The 17796-nt window shown below is 41.5% G+C and overlaps 1 protein-coding gene across 2 annotated transcripts in view; it reads left to right on the forward strand.

Annotated features, from left to right (window-relative positions):
• FBN1 (fibrillin 1) overlaps positions 1 to 17466 on the forward strand; it is a 147172-nt gene extending 129706 nt beyond the window's left edge. Inside the window, exons 51-65 of one of the 2 annotated variants that reach the window (XM_027644223.1) lie at positions 1233 to 1298; positions 2000 to 2116; positions 2476 to 2595; positions 4234 to 4356; positions 4782 to 4913; positions 5526 to 5651; positions 6206 to 6412; positions 6977 to 7102; positions 7320 to 7442; positions 8358 to 8474; positions 8999 to 9127; positions 9933 to 10052; positions 13309 to 13540; positions 14571 to 14745; positions 16194 to 17466. In XM_027644223.1, the coding sequence (XP_027500024.1) occupies positions 1233 to 1298; positions 2000 to 2116; positions 2476 to 2595; positions 4234 to 4356; positions 4782 to 4913; positions 5526 to 5651; positions 6206 to 6412; positions 6977 to 7102; positions 7320 to 7442; positions 8358 to 8474; positions 8999 to 9127; positions 9933 to 10052; positions 13309 to 13540; positions 14571 to 14745; positions 16194 to 16583 (2303 nt within the window). In that variant the 3' untranslated portion in view covers positions 16584 to 17466. Of the gene's footprint in view, positions 1 to 1232; positions 1299 to 1999; positions 2117 to 2475; positions 2596 to 4233; positions 4357 to 4781; positions 4914 to 5525; positions 5652 to 6038; positions 6103 to 6205; positions 6413 to 6976; positions 7103 to 7319; positions 7443 to 8357; positions 8475 to 8998; positions 9128 to 9932; positions 10053 to 13308; positions 13541 to 14570; positions 14746 to 16193 lie in introns of those variants that run through there. The other variant, XM_027644224.1, reaches the window with a different exon arrangement.
• Positions 17467 to 17796: the final 330 nt, after the last annotated feature.

Below are 17796 nucleotides of genomic sequence, written 5' to 3' on the forward strand. Positions count from 1 at the left end.
GTCAGTTCTCGAGTATGTTCCTTGTTTGCTTGTAGATTTGTTACTGTGTTGGGGTGCTGAGTATTTTGCTGGAGAGGGGTCACATGCAGAAAGCTGAAAGCAGTGAGTAGGCCCTTGGTAGGCTGTGAGTGCCAGTACCCGCAAGACACAGATGGAATTCATCTAACTGTAAATAGGTATAGAAAGAGGTTCTACAAACATGAAATCTAATTAAAAAAAAGAAATCAATGCAAACAGTTAAATTAGATCCACGTCAGAATTTTGTTATTAAAAAATGTAAATCTGCAAACTTATCAATGTGAATGACTTGTAAAAATAGCGGAGAATGACGAAACGCAGGCCTTGAGGAAGGAAAGCCTCCCTGGACTGTTGCTTAAGAAGCAGTTTACTTTGTTAGTATTTTTTATAAGACTGAGTAAGTCAGCATCAAGCAAGTCAACAGGCCTCTGTACCATCCTGGTGCAATTTGCTGAATGGACTTTAATTCCTGCTGACAAATGCAGTTTTACAGCACTACTGGTTTCAGCAATACATGATGGCAGTTCATTTCATTAATAAGTCATGGAGATGTTTTGCAGACAATCCTCACAGAAGCCAAGGATAGAAAAGAGAATTAGATGTGCCAGTTGCAATATTCCTAAGCCTGTTGCCTGTGCATGTTTCATTCTGCTGACGTGGATCGTATGAACTGAAGCCGGTTGGAACAGCACAGTATATGTCGCAGCATTTTCTTGAAGCATCAGCACATACATTTTTCAATATATTTTGCACAGTCCAAACTCTTCTCAAAGGATCAAGGCCCTTTTCAAAAAGACATAGCTTTAAGATAGCTGAGTCTGGATTAAATGGTGTCTTCAGAAAATGTAGGAAATCTTTCATTCACAACAGAAAAGAATGCAGTCAGTACTATTGATACTAAATTTTTAAATTTAAATACTAAATACTAAAATAGAAATACTGCATTACTTTGCTCCTTAATGAAGTTAGATAATGCTAATTATTCACAGAATTTTGCACATATGCACACAGGAGATCAGATGAAATGTAAAATGACCATATAGTTTTTGGATTAATATAAAATTAGAAGTTTATAGGTTTACACACTTTATTTCTGGACCTGAGCGTGAGGAGGATGAACTGGTAGCAGTGGTTACATGTGCAGTTCATGAGTGATGCTGATTGCCAAGATAGAATTCAACACATGGTTTGATTTTTATGGGGTTTTTTTACAGAGGCATTCAGACAGATTTGTCCATTTGGAATTGGCATCCTTGTTGGACCTGGGGATGCAAGACTAGGTAAGTACCTGAACCGCGCAATGCTGTAGTTCCATCAGTGTGCCATTTTCTACCCATAAGTCATTCTCCCTTTCAACTGAGAATAACACCTTTGCAACAGTTTCCAAAAGCCATGAATTGTGGAAACTTCTGTACTACTTTTTTTTTCTCAATTTTTCCTACCAATTTCAAATTCAAGCTTGAATATCTCATATATCAGAAATCAAACTTCTTCTAGAGCTAAGAAACCTATGTAGTATCTAGAGGATGGATCACGTAGCCCACTTGTCTTTTCTTGTACAATATATGTAGCCTGTTTACAGTAAATGGTTTTAATCCTCCAGAAGTGCAAACCACAGTTTCCCAGATCCCTTCAGTACATTCTGTTCTCTCCCAAGACAAACAGCACTTCAGCCTTACTGGCAAAAGTTTGCATTTAAGGAGCGCTGGATGACTACTGCTTTTCATATCTGCTGCTCTCCCTATAGCCCCAGTCAGAGAGGTTTATATCTGACATTTAGAATCAGTTTCTTTTCTGTGTTGTGAAAGCTGGCCTGCAAAACAAATTCTGTGCCTTCATCCTAAGATATCAGAATTCAAATATTAGTATTTTTTGTGATCTCAGGAATATTTCTTGCCAGAACAACACTTGTTCTTTGAGAGAAGTTTAAAAGCACATGAAGTCAGTTGCACTTACTGTGTTGTTTATATTTCTGGTTAAGATGTGGATGAGTGCCTTGATCCAGATAACTGTAAATTTGGGCAGTGTATCAACACAGATGGGTCTTTCCGCTGTGAATGTCCGTATGGTTACATCCTACAGGGAGCAGAATGTGTGGGTAAGTAGAGTTGTTTCATCTTCCATTTTAAAGGTTTTCCTGAATTGCTAAGTATGGCATTAAGGAACAGTGAGGTTGTTTTACTCTAATGTTGTGGAGTCTCTGTCCCTGCTGGTGCTTAAAACCTGCCAGGGCAGGCCCTGAGCAATCTGCTCCAAGTTGGTCCTGCTCTGGCTGAGTGTTTGGCCCAGATAACCACTAGCAATCCCAAATTATGCTGGGAGTCCGTGATTCTAATTCAGTAACTTCAGTGAATTCTTGGATTTTTTATTTTTCTGCTTGTACATCAACAACATAGATTTTATACCTTTTTGGTAGAGTAAAACCACTTATTCTTGTCTTGATCTAACTGCTTGCAGATACTGATGAATGTGCTGTTGGAAACCCATGTGGAAATGGAACCTGCAGGAATGTGGTGGGAGGTTTTGAATGCACCTGTGTCGAGGGCTTTGAGCCTGGGCCGATGATGACCTGTGAAGGTGAGACTCCCGTGTGTTAAGGGCTGTTGTTGTGTGCTGAAACAGGTCCCTAATTTTGAAAACAATTGAGGAGAGTAAAGCAGCTTTAAAACTAAAATATGAACATTGGGAACAATGCATCTTTATCTGAACCAGAAAAATGGGCTCCTCCTTCCTCTATCCACTGTGAACTGGAGTGTGTTCTTCTAACTGGAGGTTGGGTGAACAGGCTTTTGTGTGGTGTCTGCTCAGGGACTGCCCACAGAGGAGCATGTTGGGGTGCAGTCCCTCCAGAACAGTTCCTGGAAGGGCTGTGTACTGTGTGTGTGGGTTTTGCCTTCCTCTTTGAGTGAAGAGACTCCCTATGGGTGATGAAAATAGGAAATGGGCTACCTGAGTTTGTTAGGGAAGAAATGGGGAACAAAACAGAAAATACAAATACAGCACCAGACAATGACCATGGTACCCCTAGGCTGAATGTTTTCCATAGTGCTTTGGTGTCTCATTTCAAAAATTAAAATTTGTAAATGTACGAAGAAAAGAGAAGTAAGGAAGATCAGAGTTATAGAAGGGACAGTCAGAAAATAAGTTAGAATTTTTCAGTGTGGAAAATGTGGTCGAAGAGATATATGATTTAAATTTATGAAGCCACAAGTGGTAAAGGTACCAAAAATAGAGGGAACATGTTAGACAAACCAAAGCAAACATTTTTATATGCATGGTACGTACTTAAGCTGTAGAACTCTTTGCTGCAGAATATTAGTGAGGCCACAAGTATAAATTGACCTAGAAAGAAATTATACAAATTTGTATGGGAATCCATCAGTGGAAATTAAGCTTGATAGTTTGGTTGTGGCATTTGGCTGTGGAAGTCCTTAAACTGAGAGGCTGTATCAGGGGAAAGATCTCTGTGTACATGGTATGAGGTTTTTTAATATTCATCTCCTCCTGTTAAAAACAGAGAGAGGAGAATGTCCTAGGACATTCTGACACTCTCTTCTGACTGGACACAGCTGTTCTTAAATTATCTGCCACAATCTATTTCTTTGCGAGCCCATACAAAAGAATGCTTCTATTTTTGCATCAAATTGCATTAGTTTTATATACAGTTAGAGCTTCATTCACTTCCCTGTGGAATTTTGGGTGAAAGCTCAAATTGCAGAGGAGGAGTTAGCAGAGTGCATAAACATCACTATACAGCAGTACTTACTCAAGTAGTCCAGACCGTATGTAAATGCACTTCAAAATAATGTTTCTAGTAAGGATACTGCTTTATGGAATTTAGTTCATGAAGAAGCCGAATTAGTGAACGTAGAATTTAAAAAATAACCAATCATAAAAGCTGAACCTAGATGTGGAAAAGATACAGTTTTAACTGAGCCAGTATTTTGGCAGCATGGATCTGGAAATTATTTCCATTGGCTGCTTGCTGTTGAACATATTGAAACTTCAGGTAGCTGTGCAAACATCCTGGCGTGTCTGGTGCCTGCTTCATACAGAAATCCATGAGTAGAACCGTGGATCCTCAGCTATTAAAATTTAGCTCTCAGTAAACTGGGGTCTGTGGTATTGCCTGTACTTAAAACCTGTGCACTCAAGTCTGCTGAGTTTTACACAAGTGTTTCACTTTCCCCGTGGTCTTTGTCGCTCCAAATCCAGACGTCAATGAGTGCATCCAGAACCCTCTGCTCTGCGCCTTCCGCTGCGTGAACACTTTTGGATCCTACGAATGCAAGTGCCCCGGGGGGTACGTTCTGCGAGAGGACCGGAGAATGTGCAGAGGTAAAGCTCCTACCAGACTCTCACAGTTATGAGAGAATGATTTCAAGCTCCTGCAGGGGCTGGGCTCTGACTCACTGCACTATTGGGCCAGGGTTTTAATCCCAGGAAGTAACTGAGTCAGAAAGAATTTGGGATGAAATTCTATGGTTTGCATTATACACTTGATTGTATTAGTCCTGTCCTGCCAGTAAACTTACACATCTGCCTAAGTGAGGTCATATCAGATGATGTGGTTTTGTCTTGCACTACAAATGGGCATTTGGGAGAAATCAATTTGCTCAAGGCTCATGTATTTTATGGTTAGTTTAGAACAATAAATGTTTATATAGGGTTTGATTACAATTGGGATTCCAAAGTCAGAATTTACTAATGTGAATTTCCAGGATCATCCCTCTATATAATGAAGTCTAAACCTTGTGTTTTAGATCAGAATGAGTGTGAAGAAGGAATTCATGACTGTGACTCAAAACAGATGGAGTGCAAAAACCTAATTGGTACCTATATGTGTATCTGTGGACCTGGTTATCAGCGCAGACCAGATGGAGAGGGCTGTATAGGTAAGTGACACTGAAGTGTTGAAACTCCTGAAACACACAATTCCTCAGCAAAGCTAAAAATTTTGGATTTAACAAATTGTTAAGGAACTCAGGGGAAGGATTTCACAACTACCTGTGTAATGGATCTACTGGTGCTGTACACATTTCGCTTTGCTCTTCAGGTGTGCATATGTGTGGGCAGAAAGTAGAAAATCTGGATGTGGATGTCTTTACAGTCAATTTATACTGCTGCTGCTGCATAGCTCTGAGGGAAGAAAGCAGAGATTTGGATCCATTGCTGTAGGCTTGTTTAGCTCTGTTAGCACGAATGAGAGTAGATCTGAATTGTTTTTAAACCATGGATGGCATTCAGAAGTGCAGCTGTAACTATGAAAAATTTTGAAAACCAGTGAGGAATATATTGCAGAGAAAATGTAGTAACAACATATATAGTATTGTGAGCTAAATGGTCATCTTTCCTCTGAAAATTGAATAAAAGAGACTTTTGAAATAAAAGAAAAAAATGGAGGTTTAACCAGACAGAATGCACAGCTCAAGAATTCTATAAAACCTCTCTAACCTGCATTATTCCAGTAATGGACTTGATTTTTGTCATGTAATTTCAAAAAATAGATGAGAATGAATGTCAGACCAAGCCTGGGCTCTGTGAGAACGGCCGTTGTGTGAACACAGTGGGCAGTTACAGGTGTGAGTGCAACGAGGGATTCACTGTCAGCGACGCCCAGGACGAGTGCCTTGGTAAGTCCCACATTAACACCCCAGTGAACTGTCACTTGGATAGCAGCAATTGGGGTTGAAATTAAACTTAGAAACGTACAATGAGAAAACAAACTGTTGAATTTACATGCCTTTGGGAAGGAGCCTTTGTATGTAGGGGCCCTCTTGCAAGTTCTTCCTTCCCATCCTCACCATATTCCTGCTTCAGTCAGTTCGGCTGGGGTGACTTGCTATGAAAACTGACTGTTCCATGGTTTCAGTCACCCAGCCAGCTCTGACATTTCTCAGGTCCTGATTTTCAGCCAGTCCTTTTTCTCTGGGTTCAAACAGAAACATACATTTTTATAAGCATATTGTAATTTCTTCTCTTCCAACTTTTGCTAAGTTTCCTGTCTTTGTTTCCCTTAGACGTCATGCTCTCTTTCTCACTGCTGATAGTCTTTCACTCTCAGTTCCACAGTCTCAGGGTGAAGTATGCCCTTTCTGTTATATTTCTGACTAAATTCCCATTATTTCATGACCCTCTGGAGGTTGTCACCATTAGGATTCTCTGTGATGCACCATTTGTCTTCCAGACAACAGGGAAGGCTACTGCTTCATTGAAGTCTTACAAAGTATGTGTCAAATCGGATCAAGCAACAGGAACTCTGTCACCAAGTCTGAATGCTGCTGTGATGGAGGCCGAGGCTGGGGGCAAAACTGTGAGGTCTGTCCCTTCCCAGGCACTGTGGCCTTTAAGAAGCTTTGCCCTCATGGCCGAGGATACATGTCTAATGGAGCAGGTACTGACTTTTCTATTAAATGCTCTCTTAGATAATGCCAAATTAAGTGATAAATTATAAAGTATGTGAACAATGGGAGGTCCTAAATGTTTTGGATATCAGCCGAAATTTTCTGAGAGTTTTCATGTTGAGAAACTCCAGTCCTTTGGGAGAAGAGTGCATAACCAAAGTCCCTGGATGAGGAGGCATCCATCCCATCTTGGCAGAGACTTACTTTGCATGCTGGTTGATTGACAGGCACTCAAATAGGAATTTGCACTCTCACATTTGAGTGTGTTGCAGGTACACCTTAAGAGCTATTTGTGTTCATGAAAGCAAAGTGATGTTTGATTTCTGGAGGCTAATAAATTATGAATTCCAGTTGTTTGCTTCCAATTACAGCTTGTTCATTGCATTTGGAAGCTAGATTCCATGTTTTTCCACTTAATATTTCTCCATAATCTGTGCAGTATTTTATTATTTTATGTACATTGTGGGTTTCTTTATGTCAGGTCACAAGAATCTGTTGGAGCTGTATAAAATCAGTTGTTGTACCACTGAGAACTAACCCTCCTTTAATTGCAGATATTGATGAGTGCAAGGTTATTCACGATGTTTGCCGCAACGGGGAATGCATCAATGAGAGGGGATCTTACCGTTGTCACTGCAACCTTGGCTATACTACAGATATAACTGGCACTCTCTGCATAGGTAGGTTTTTCACCATGGTGTTTGTATATGAAGTTTATTTCCAAGAGATGACTTGAAGAGGGAAATAGAAAGATTTTGAAAAATGAGAAAATAAAATATCATTTGTTGAAGTGCTTTGGGGATTTTGGTTTCCTTCTGGTCTCTCCTGAATGTTTTGAAAAACATCATCACAAATCTTGGTTACCAGCACTGAGGTATCTGGTTTTGCTTCTTCTAGATCTGAATGAATGTAATGAGTCTCCAAAACCTTGCAATTTCATCTGCAAAAACACAGAGGGGAGCTACCAGTGTTCGTGTCCGAAAGGATACATTCTGCAAGAAGATGGGAGAAGCTGCAAAGGTAAAAATCAAGAACAGAATTAACTGCAGAAACTGTGTTTCACAGGCAAAAATTAATGCAAGGACATTTAAATGATGCAAATCTGTCTCCTTGATTCATGTGAATATTTCTACTGAAGACAGTGTAAGTGGTCTGCATAGGATGGAGCTGGTGTTTCAGTTAGCTTTTAGGTAATCTGGATGAATAGTAGATCCAAAGGTATTTCTGCAGGATGATGGCAGCTATGTTAAAAGATTTTGTAGCCAATAGTGTATATATATGATTGTTCTTATTTTGGTAAGCATGTTGGTTTAAGCCATATTATTCAGTGATAAATGAATCATAATAGATGCAAAGATGAGTTTGGCTTGCAGTGCATTGTGCTCACCATCAACAGAATTTTTACCTACTGCTTCTGCAGTGTGCTGGATAAGGCACAGCAGTGGAGGAGAGATTTTGAAATGTTCATTAGAACTCCATATATTTATGTATCTTGGTAACAAAGATCTGACCGAATCCACACAAGTTAGAGCAGCAATTCTTAACTGGAGAACGACAGTGAAATTTGTTGTTAGTGTTTCCATATTTCTTTTGGAGTAATAGTGTGCTTCAGTGCAAGGCCACTTTCCAGTCTGCCAGATCTTCTCCTGAAGGTGGTGACTTACATAATAAATGTCTGCTCAGTCAATAAATGGTAACAAGAACTTTCAGACAGATGAGAGTGGTGTCTAATTCAGCACTGGCATCGACACTGGTGTAGCTCCTAAGTCCCATTCGTTACATGTGAGGCTTCATGAGAGAAGAACTAGAAGCCAGCACAAAAAGTGAGATGTAGATTCAAAAGGCTTTGTTTGCTTTTTTTGTCATTTATTTGTAATCACTTCTTTCTGAGTCCAGGGAATGTAAGTGAAAGATGTTCTCTTGTTTTTTTTTCAGATCTTGATGAATGTGCAACAAAGCAGCACAACTGCCAGTTCCTTTGTGTCAACACCATTGGGGGGTTCACTTGCAAATGTCCTCCTGGATTCACTCAGCACCATACAGCCTGCATTGGTAGGTGATGGGGGAAGGTAGACAGATTTGGGATTTATTACTGACCCTTATTCCAGAAGCAAACTAGCAAGGAGGTAAAATCACCTTCCTGAGAAACCAAATGGAAAAATAGGCCAGGTTCTGATCCCAGTCCCCCCAGAGCAGAAGATGCAAAGAGGCCCTCCCTCCTACTTTTCCTTGCTTTCATAATTTATGTCTTTGAGATTTTGCCTTTGCAAGAACCAGACAGTATAAACACCAATTTGTAATTCTTACCTTACCCTTTCTTATCCATTGAGCCAAAAAATAGTTCTATTTCTGTTCTTGTAGCTTGTTAAGATCATGTCAAGGCTTCTGGAAACAATAACCGTGAAATACACATTTCTGCAGTTGTCTTTTAAACACATATCCACTGGGTCTGTGGAAATGTTAAACTAAACTGCTTCCTGCAAAACATACTCTCCTGCCACCATCCTTAGCAGGGCTGAATGATCACCTTCACAGCAACAACTACAAACTAACACTCAGGCTTTGGTTTCCTCCAGATAACAATGAATGTGCCACTGAAATCAATCTTTGTGGGCCGAAGGGCATTTGCCAGAACACGCCAGGAAGTTTTGTTTGTGAATGTCAACGTGGCTTCTCACTCGATCAAACTGGGCAGAGCTGTGAAGGTGGGTACAACACAGGCCTTCTCTTGCTTCCTTCATCTCTCAGCCATACTGTCATCCCAGGAAGGACCTGTGGAGTAAGCATGTGCAGATTGAAGCGGGGGGTGTGTATGGAAATTTAGCAACAAGGCAGTATTTTTCTCCATGGGCCAGGGTAGTTGGATATATTGCAGGATGCTAAAGAACTGGACAGATATTTTCTGAGGAGATGTCAATTTAGCCTGGAATGTTTCAGTTAAGTGTTGTAAGTTCAGTGAACTTTTGTTGAATCCTTCATGGATTTCTGAGGGACTCACCAAGGACAGGAAGTCTTGAATCTCCAAGGCAACCTGCTAAAGAGAGAGTTCAAGGGCTGTAGGCTTATTCCTCTGGGTCCCTAGAACTTTCTCCTGGGATAGAGTTTGGTTTGTTTTGAAAAGAGATATCCTGGGATTCCTGAGTTGGATGCCTGGGTAAAAGCAAGGGTCTGTCTGCTGAGGAGCTGGGACCCTTAGGAAGGCACTGGGGGGGTACCATATACAAATGTCTTCCTGCTGTCTGCTCCATAGCAGAATGCAAAAACTCTGAAAACTGTGGGTGAATGTGAGCTTTCTGTGTTTTTCGGCCCTATGTTTCTTGCTGTGGAGGCACAAATCCAAACCTGAAAGGCCCAAAGTGGTCTCCCAGCACTGACCAGGTTTTTGGAAGATCCCAAAATATACCCATACATATGATATATGAATATATATGATTATTTGTAACATACTTTTCAAATACAGCATAATTTGAGCTTCTCTCCCAAAACTCAGAGTGTATCTCACTCTTTTAGATGTTGATGAATGTGATGGAAACCACCGGTGTCAGCATGGCTGCCAGAATATAATCGGAGGATACAGGTGTAGCTGCCCACAAGGATATCTCCAGCATTACCAGTGGAACCAATGTGTTGGCAAGTCACTTTTGTGAAGTTGTACATTAAAATGCATGTTACCTTTGTTAGCAGCAAGAAGTGAAGGGCAATGGTGCAGTTTGCCTTTTTTTTTCCTGGTCACAGTTTGCTAAGTTCAGCAGTTCCATTCCAAGCCTGCCCTCCTATGAAAGACAAAGTAGATGTGACGCACTGAGTAACCTCTGCCCTGTTTTGACAAGTGTTTAAGCACAAAATTCTCCTTGAGAGTGCTAGAAATTGTATTGGCTTTGAGGGAACTTGTGTTACCTGAGTATTTTGTGGTCTAAACAAAGGAATTCTTACTCAGCCTTGCAACAGTCTCTGCTTAGACACAGGGCCTGTCTGAGAGTGGATGGTGGATTGAACGCAGCAGACTCAGAACTACAAGTTTGGATTGTTAAATTGTAAAATTCAACTTCTGGCCCAAAGCATCTAAAATTTTATTAAAATCCCACTTGATCTGTGCTTTTGCCATTCTTACAACACCTACAGGAAGGCTGCTGTGTTTAAGCCCTTTGTACAGAATTAACAATTTGTCATATTTGAGCAAAGCTGCTGCTGTCTGTCTAAAGATGCTTCCTTGCAGCTTTGTGATACAATTTACGAGTGCTTACAAGACAATTCTGTTTAAAATGAACAAATGTTAGTGCTCTTTAGTTATGTTAATTACTAAATGCACTGGTGTATTAAAATGCCTTTCTAAACTATTCTTCCCTATCTAAACTTTGTTTCTATCCCAAGTCTCTGAGCCCTCGTAGGTGGGGCTGCATGTGCAGAGCATTGATGCTGGTTTTCACTTGAGCAGTCAGAACTGGGTCCTGTGCAGCAGCCATGGGAAGAGCCTCTATGTCAGCAGTGTAGTGTGTAGCACATTCAAACAAGAGAAACAGGAGTGATTTTTCCTCTAGTGACAGCTGTGTGCAGTTTTCATCATACTTAATGTGAGCTGGTCTTTTGTGGATACCCAGAGATGTGCTTGATGACCTCTTTGAGAACAAAAGGCTTTATAACTCTGGCTTTCTTTGCTCTCAGAAACATAAAAATGCCTTTGCTTGTTATCACTGTGGTGCTCCAAGGAGGTCTCTGCTGTTGATTATTCTTACCAAACCTCCTGACAGTTTTTGCGGTCCTTGCTGTGACATTTGCTTGCTTGTGCTCCAGCGCTCCATGCCTGTAATATACAGGGAACAAGGAGAGAGCACAAACATATGGGGGTTTTGAATGTTAATTAAATTAGCAGAGTTTAGGGTTAAATCAGAGTTTAATCTGCAGGAGGATAAAAAAAAAACAACACCCAACCAGCACTGTCACATCTGGCTGCTGAGGACACTGTGGAATCTGAAAAAGTGCAGCACTGAGTTTTGCGAAACATCTTGGTCGTTTCCAAGTCTTCCTGGGTGAAATCATTTAACTAAGTGTATTTCCAAACCAGGTGTACACAGTTATTCCAGCTTTTGAGCTCATTGACTACTGTTTAGATTTATACAGGGAATACCAGTTTCAAAATGCACAAGTGCTGGTATTTTCCCCCACTGAAAGAAAGGCTTCAGCCTTGGCACCGAAAACACTGGTCACCAGAAACTTCACCAGGGAAAATGACTCTGAGAGCCACAAGTGGGACACTTCCACCTTCTTGGACATGGATGGGGCAATCCAGGCAGAACCCCAAAGCTGCAGGGAAGGAGGCTTGGTTTCCTCTGTCCTCATAGCATCCCTCAGAGCGCAGGACAGCAAGGCTGCTACCTGACAGCACAGCTTGCACAGAGCCCGAGGGTCCCAGAACTGGTGTTTTTCACTTTTCTTCATATTTTTTCTTCCACCAGTCACCCAAAATGAGGGAACTAATCTCACTAGTGTTCACACTCTTGCTGTGAAGTGAATGTATCTGCTCTTGGTACAGTAACTTTCTGTGGCCCAAACTTGCATTTATGACATAATCGCTTTTAGGTGTGACAAATACTGAAACATCACTCTGAGCTAATGGCAAACCCCTACAGGCTTCAGGAACACAGAATTCAGCCTCAGGTTTTATACCTTGTGTTCTCCACATGTTCACATTGTAATGTTTGTATCTGTATATGCTTAAGATGCTTATCTAGATCTCCTGGGTGCACCACAGGGGAAGAATCTCCATGTAATAGGTTTTTCCGTGATAATTCCTTCATATTCCTTGGCAATCCCAACTCTGCAAACAGTTTCTGTCTTTTTTAGCTTATTTAATGAAGTGTTCAGGGACTTTTGATGTTGCTGCAACACATTTAGATAATCACTGAAGAATGCTTTGGTTCCTCCCATGTCTTGTGTTGTCTGTGACTGCATTCCCTGCCCAGGCAATTCCATAGTGCACCATGCTGTAAATCAGGCTGCAAGAAGCAAAGTCATTGCTTTTAAACAGAGAACGAACAGGCACATTGTTTGGAAAAAAACAATAATGCTCTGACTTGGTAGTTATTCTCCTGTAACCTGGATGCTGAGGTCAGAGATGCTGCTCTGTACTCTCCAGATGGCATTTCTTGTGTGTGCACACACATGCAATGGACACATGCATTAATCAGAGAACACAGGGAACAACAGCAGTCAGAATTTTTTAAGCAATTTACCACATCAGACAAAAAAAAGAAATCAGACCAGCTACATTTCAAAAAGCAACCATTTACAGTAAATAAGCCTGAACTGACCTTGAACTTCTACAGTGCCACACTTGGGAAGTTTGGAAAAGGGCTGGCTCAGAATGTGGCAATCTGTTTTACCTACAGCTGTGTTTATTTTTACTTTCCTACTTGCTCCTGTACCTTACCTGTACCTAATATTTAAATGTGAGTGTGTAGGAAGGAATTTTCAATGCCTGGAAAAGGTGTCAGAGCTTGATTCCTTACTCTTTCTCCTTTAATGTCAAATAGCATTTTGAACAGGGGATTATTGGACCAGATTGTTGGCTGAACAAAGTTTTATTATTTTCAGTTGTTTCTGGAACAAAAAAAAAGCTACCTCCTCTGTTTCTCTGCTCTCCAGAGCATGAGCTGACGTGGCACAAAACATCTTCTGTAGAGTAGCCCAAATGTTGCTGTGTTGTATGGTTGCAGTCATCTCCTAGCGACCGCTGCCCCAGCTGAGGGTGAGGCCGAGCCCTGCTCTGTTTCTGTCCATCCCATGTGGCAGCACATTTAGCAGCAGCCAAGCATGACCTGGCAGAAGGGGTAGGCTGGGCCACACCTGAGAGTGAAAGTTAATGTGGTATATTCTGCTTCTTTTCCAGATGAAAACGAGTGTCTCAGTGCACACATTTGTGGAGGAGCATCTTGCCACAATACTTTGGGAAGCTATAAATGTATGTGCCCTACCGGATTTCAGTATGAGCAGTTTAGTGGAGGTTGCCAAGATATCAATGAATGCGGTTCTGCACAAGCCCCATGCAGTTATGGGTGTTCAAACACTGAAGGTGGCTATGTCTGTGGATGTCCACCTGGTTACTTCAGAATAGGACAAGGGTAAGGGATTCTCATTTTAAACTAACAGATACCAAGGGGATGTAGTTCACTCCTTTCTTTGTAGTGTGGAGCAGCAGAACCAGGAGAATTGTCAGCAATTAAAGAAGGATAGGACTGGGGAGGTGCTCAAGAGCTGGAGGCACCTGCTGATTTTGGAGATGGGGAGGAGGGTGGGAAGGGAGGGTTTTAATGCTTATTGAAATTTGATCAGGGCTACCAGGTTCAACCATATATTTTAAACTACTGCTTTCACCTCTCCTGCACACCCCAGCAGCCTGCCAAGTCCTCTGAGCTTGCCACTTGGGAGCTCACACCCCTCGCTGTGATTTGTGGTGTATCACTTGTCCCCTTAAAAAAAAAACTCAACAAAACAAACATTAATAATAACACCCCCTGCCAACTGCAAAGAGAAATGATAGTATACAAGTGGTTTCACCCGCTGGTTGGAATAACAATTCTGTATACTCTTATGTTCTTGTATGTTTCATATTCTTCTGTGTTTCAAATGAATATCTTTTTAATAAATGTCTGCTTTATTGAGAAAACCAATTTTCACTTGCCCCAGTGGGAGTGCTAGGATAGTGCAACCTATAGGAGCAAGAAACCCAAATGGAAAGCAGAAAGATCGTGGCTTAAATTTTAGAAGAGACTAAAACCTTTGGGATGCATTATGAAAGACCTCACTTTTCCGATTTTAAAGAAGTTTCTAAAAACTGGTCTCTTTAAATGTGTTCCAGGCTGGATAACAGAAATTACTTATAACAACTCAGAGCTTAAGCCTGTGTTTTTAAAACCGTTAAATATTGGCAGGTCTCTCTTGGGCAAAGCCTCGTGGAGCCAGATTCTTGAAATCAGAGGTGGCTGTGTTGTGTTTCAGTGACAATTTTGTCTGTTGATTTCAGCAGAAGTTTTTCCTAGGAAATAAATGCAACATAATTGCTTTATTATTTGTACTCACAGTCCCCCAAATTCAACTTTTGATAAGATCTATGTCTTGCTGGAATTAATTTTGAATTTCTTCCGTCCTCAGACACTGTGTTTCTGGAGTGGGGCTAGGCAGAGGTCAAGGACAAGAACTTTCACTCAGTGGAGAAGTAGACGACAACTCCCTCTCTCCAGAAGCTTGTTATGAATGTAAAATCAATGGCTATCCCAAGAGAGGAAGGAAGCGCAGAAGCACTAATGAAACTGCAAGTGAAGCAGAGGTAACTGGCCCTTTTCTGGAGGGGGGAAAGGGTTTGTGGTTGTCTTGTGAAGGCTGGACCCAGAAGGAGGTGTGCCAAGAGACAATACCTCGCGAAAAATCTACACCCCAAAGAACACAGACCAAAGCTGGTTTGGCATGTCAGGTAGTCTGTGTGTGGGCTTTCTGGAGCTTTTCACTGTCATTAGGCAAGGCCCTGTACCCAATATCTATGTCACATCACAGACTGGAACAGGTGCCCACCCAGCTGTGTAGAGAGCAGTCCACTCACCAGCAAGGGCAGGCTCTGGGGTCAGGGGCAGCGGGTGTGTAAAACCATTGTGTGACCTTGTGGCCAGAAAGGCAGGACATGCTGGTCAGGGTGGATGTGGACCCTGCCAAGCAGTGTTGTCTTGTGTGTCTGGGGCTGGAGCCCTCTCCAAAGCAAACACAGCTCTGGACACACACACTCGCCTGGAGGGAGTCCAGGGCTGCAGCCCTTTCTGGGTCTTGTCCAGACCCTTGCTCTCAGTCACCCAGGTGGCCATCCTGGGGCCAAGGCTACCAGCCTAACATATGAACACTCTGGTAAAATGTTGTCACACTATCACTACTCTGAGGTAAGTACCACCTGGACTCTCTGCTCATGTATAGGTGCCAAAGAACTTGCTTTTCCATGTACAAATGCAGGGAATTCGGGAGCCTGTTCGCTGTTTCCATTCCATGCTCAGTGTGTGGTGCTCTGCTAACACAGGAAGGCAGGAGACTGGTTTTGCCTAAAAAGTGTGAACATTAGATTTTGGGCAGAGTGGGATGATAAGCTGTATTTCTTCAGTGTGTTTTACTACTCTCTGTGATTAGTGCTGGATTTGTCTCAAGGGTGATGTAGAGCTTCCCTTGCTTTCCAAATGAAAACATTACAGCTGATGTGCTGTCTGAAACGTTACCACACAGTCGGAGGTGAAGGGTGAGGCTGCTTTTCCAGCACTCTGGTGCACCTGCAGACTGCCCTGGCTCCACACCCAAACCAAGAGAATCTTGCAAAGCATAAAACCCTCTCCTAAATGCTGTGCCTCCCTCACAGATCCTACTGTCCTTTACACGTTGTTGTTCTGGTCAGCCTGGGGCTGCCCTGGCAGAGGGGAGGAGTGTGCCTGGGCTACTCTCTTTGTAGGAGGTCGGTCACGGGCTCCAAGCACAGACAGGCTTTGTTTGTCAGGCAGCAGGACCCACGCGCAGAAACTTCCAGGGCATGTCTCAGGCTCCCATTACCCACACAGAGTGCAAACACTCCACTTCATCCTGAGGAGTCCTGAGCCCACAACAGTGGATTTGACAGATGATGTAACAGAACCTCTCTTTTAAGATCATTTAATTAATAATGAAAGAGCTGGGCAAGAAATACACACACAGAGGCACATGTGAAACGCTCTCTGACAAAGCCAACTAACAGCCTTTGTTCTTGTGCAGGATCAGCAGGAGCTGCAGCCGCCAATCAGTCTCGCCAGCTGGGATATTGAAAAAGCAGCAGTCTTCTCCATCAACATCTCGGATCTCAGTAACAAAGATCGCATCCTGGAACTGCTTCCTGCCCTCACAACACTGACAAACCATAACCGATATTTAATTGACTCTGGAAATGAAGATGGTTTCTTTAGAATCAATAAGAAGGACGGGATAAGTTACCTTCATTTCACAAAGAAGAAGCCAGTGCCTGGAAACTATTCATTACAAATCAGTAGTATTCCACTCTATAAAAAGAAGGAACTTAACCAGCTTGAAGCGAAACATGACAAAGACTACCTCAGTGGTGAGCTGGGAGATAACCTGAAAATGAAAATTCAGATATTGCTTCATTAATTCATCCACCAAAGACCAAATAATTAAACCAAAGATAGATAGGTAGGACTGAATATTCCTCCCAATCAGATTCTCCATATCATAGGTACAATCTTACATGAGTACATTTGTATGAAGGAGCACTATTATATTTTTACATAAACAAGGTACAGGATGAATACCCTAGCTCAACACTACCACTTTCTCAGGCTTTTACGTGTAGCTGAGCTACCTTGATATGTTGAATCTTGAAAACTGGGACTTTTATCATTGGAAGTTGGCCACTGATGCTGAAGACACGTCATCATTTCAGCAGAGGTACAAGAATGTGCTTTCAACTGATGGACAGCTCTATTTTTGTAATTCTTAAACTTCGCTTCTCCAACTACAACTTACTAGGTCAGCCATTTATGATATCCATTTGGTGCTAGTAAATTTTCAACCTAGATTTATAAATGCACTGTAATATTTACACAACTTAGAAGCCAAAATTGCCATTATTCAGTCTAAATACTTCAATCAACCAAAGTTAGCTCAGTAGTTTATCTCAGTTATGCCTATAATACATTACATGTAAATTAAGTGTGTGTATACTGTAATCATGCTATTTTTATCAATGAAGCATTTGTAAACTAGATTAATAATACCCTTAATGTGAGGGTTTGTAATGGTGCTTATAAGACCAACTACTTTTAACTGTATACACAAACCTGATGATAAAGTTTCTGTGACTTGCCAAAATGCACTGAGGTCAGTAGGGACCATTAAACATTCTCAAAAGTCAGATGACAATCAGTGCCATCCTACACCACGACATATTGTAACGTGTCAAGAGTACCCATAGTCATTCATATCAACAAGGGTTCAATGTCATAAATGTCACAATAAAACAGTTTTTTTTTTTTAGTTTATTCTGTGGCCTTGTGTTCTTGCTAAAAGTGTGATAAACTGCATTCTTATGCTTCCGGTGTTGCTGGTAGGGTTGGCTGTGTATCTGTCCATGTGTCCAGCTGATTTCTCCTTGAAGGTGCTGCTGCTGTTCATTCTTCATGCAAACGAAGAACAGAAGAAATACAGAAACCTTCACAAATCTAAACAGCAGTGAACTTCTGTCAAGTTACTGTGTGGCTCCAAAAAGCAAGTTAGAACATTTCCAATGATGTGACCTGAATAATCCTGTCAATAAGTAACTTCGATAGCCAAAATATGTAAAGTGGATGTTAAATCATTATAC

Source organism: Corapipo altera, unplaced genomic scaffold (genome assembly GCF_003945725.1).
Source record: "Corapipo altera isolate COAL_440 unplaced genomic scaffold, ASM394572v1 50, whole genome shotgun sequence".
Taxonomy (NCBI): Eukaryota; Metazoa; Chordata; class Aves; order Passeriformes; family Pipridae; genus Corapipo; species Corapipo altera.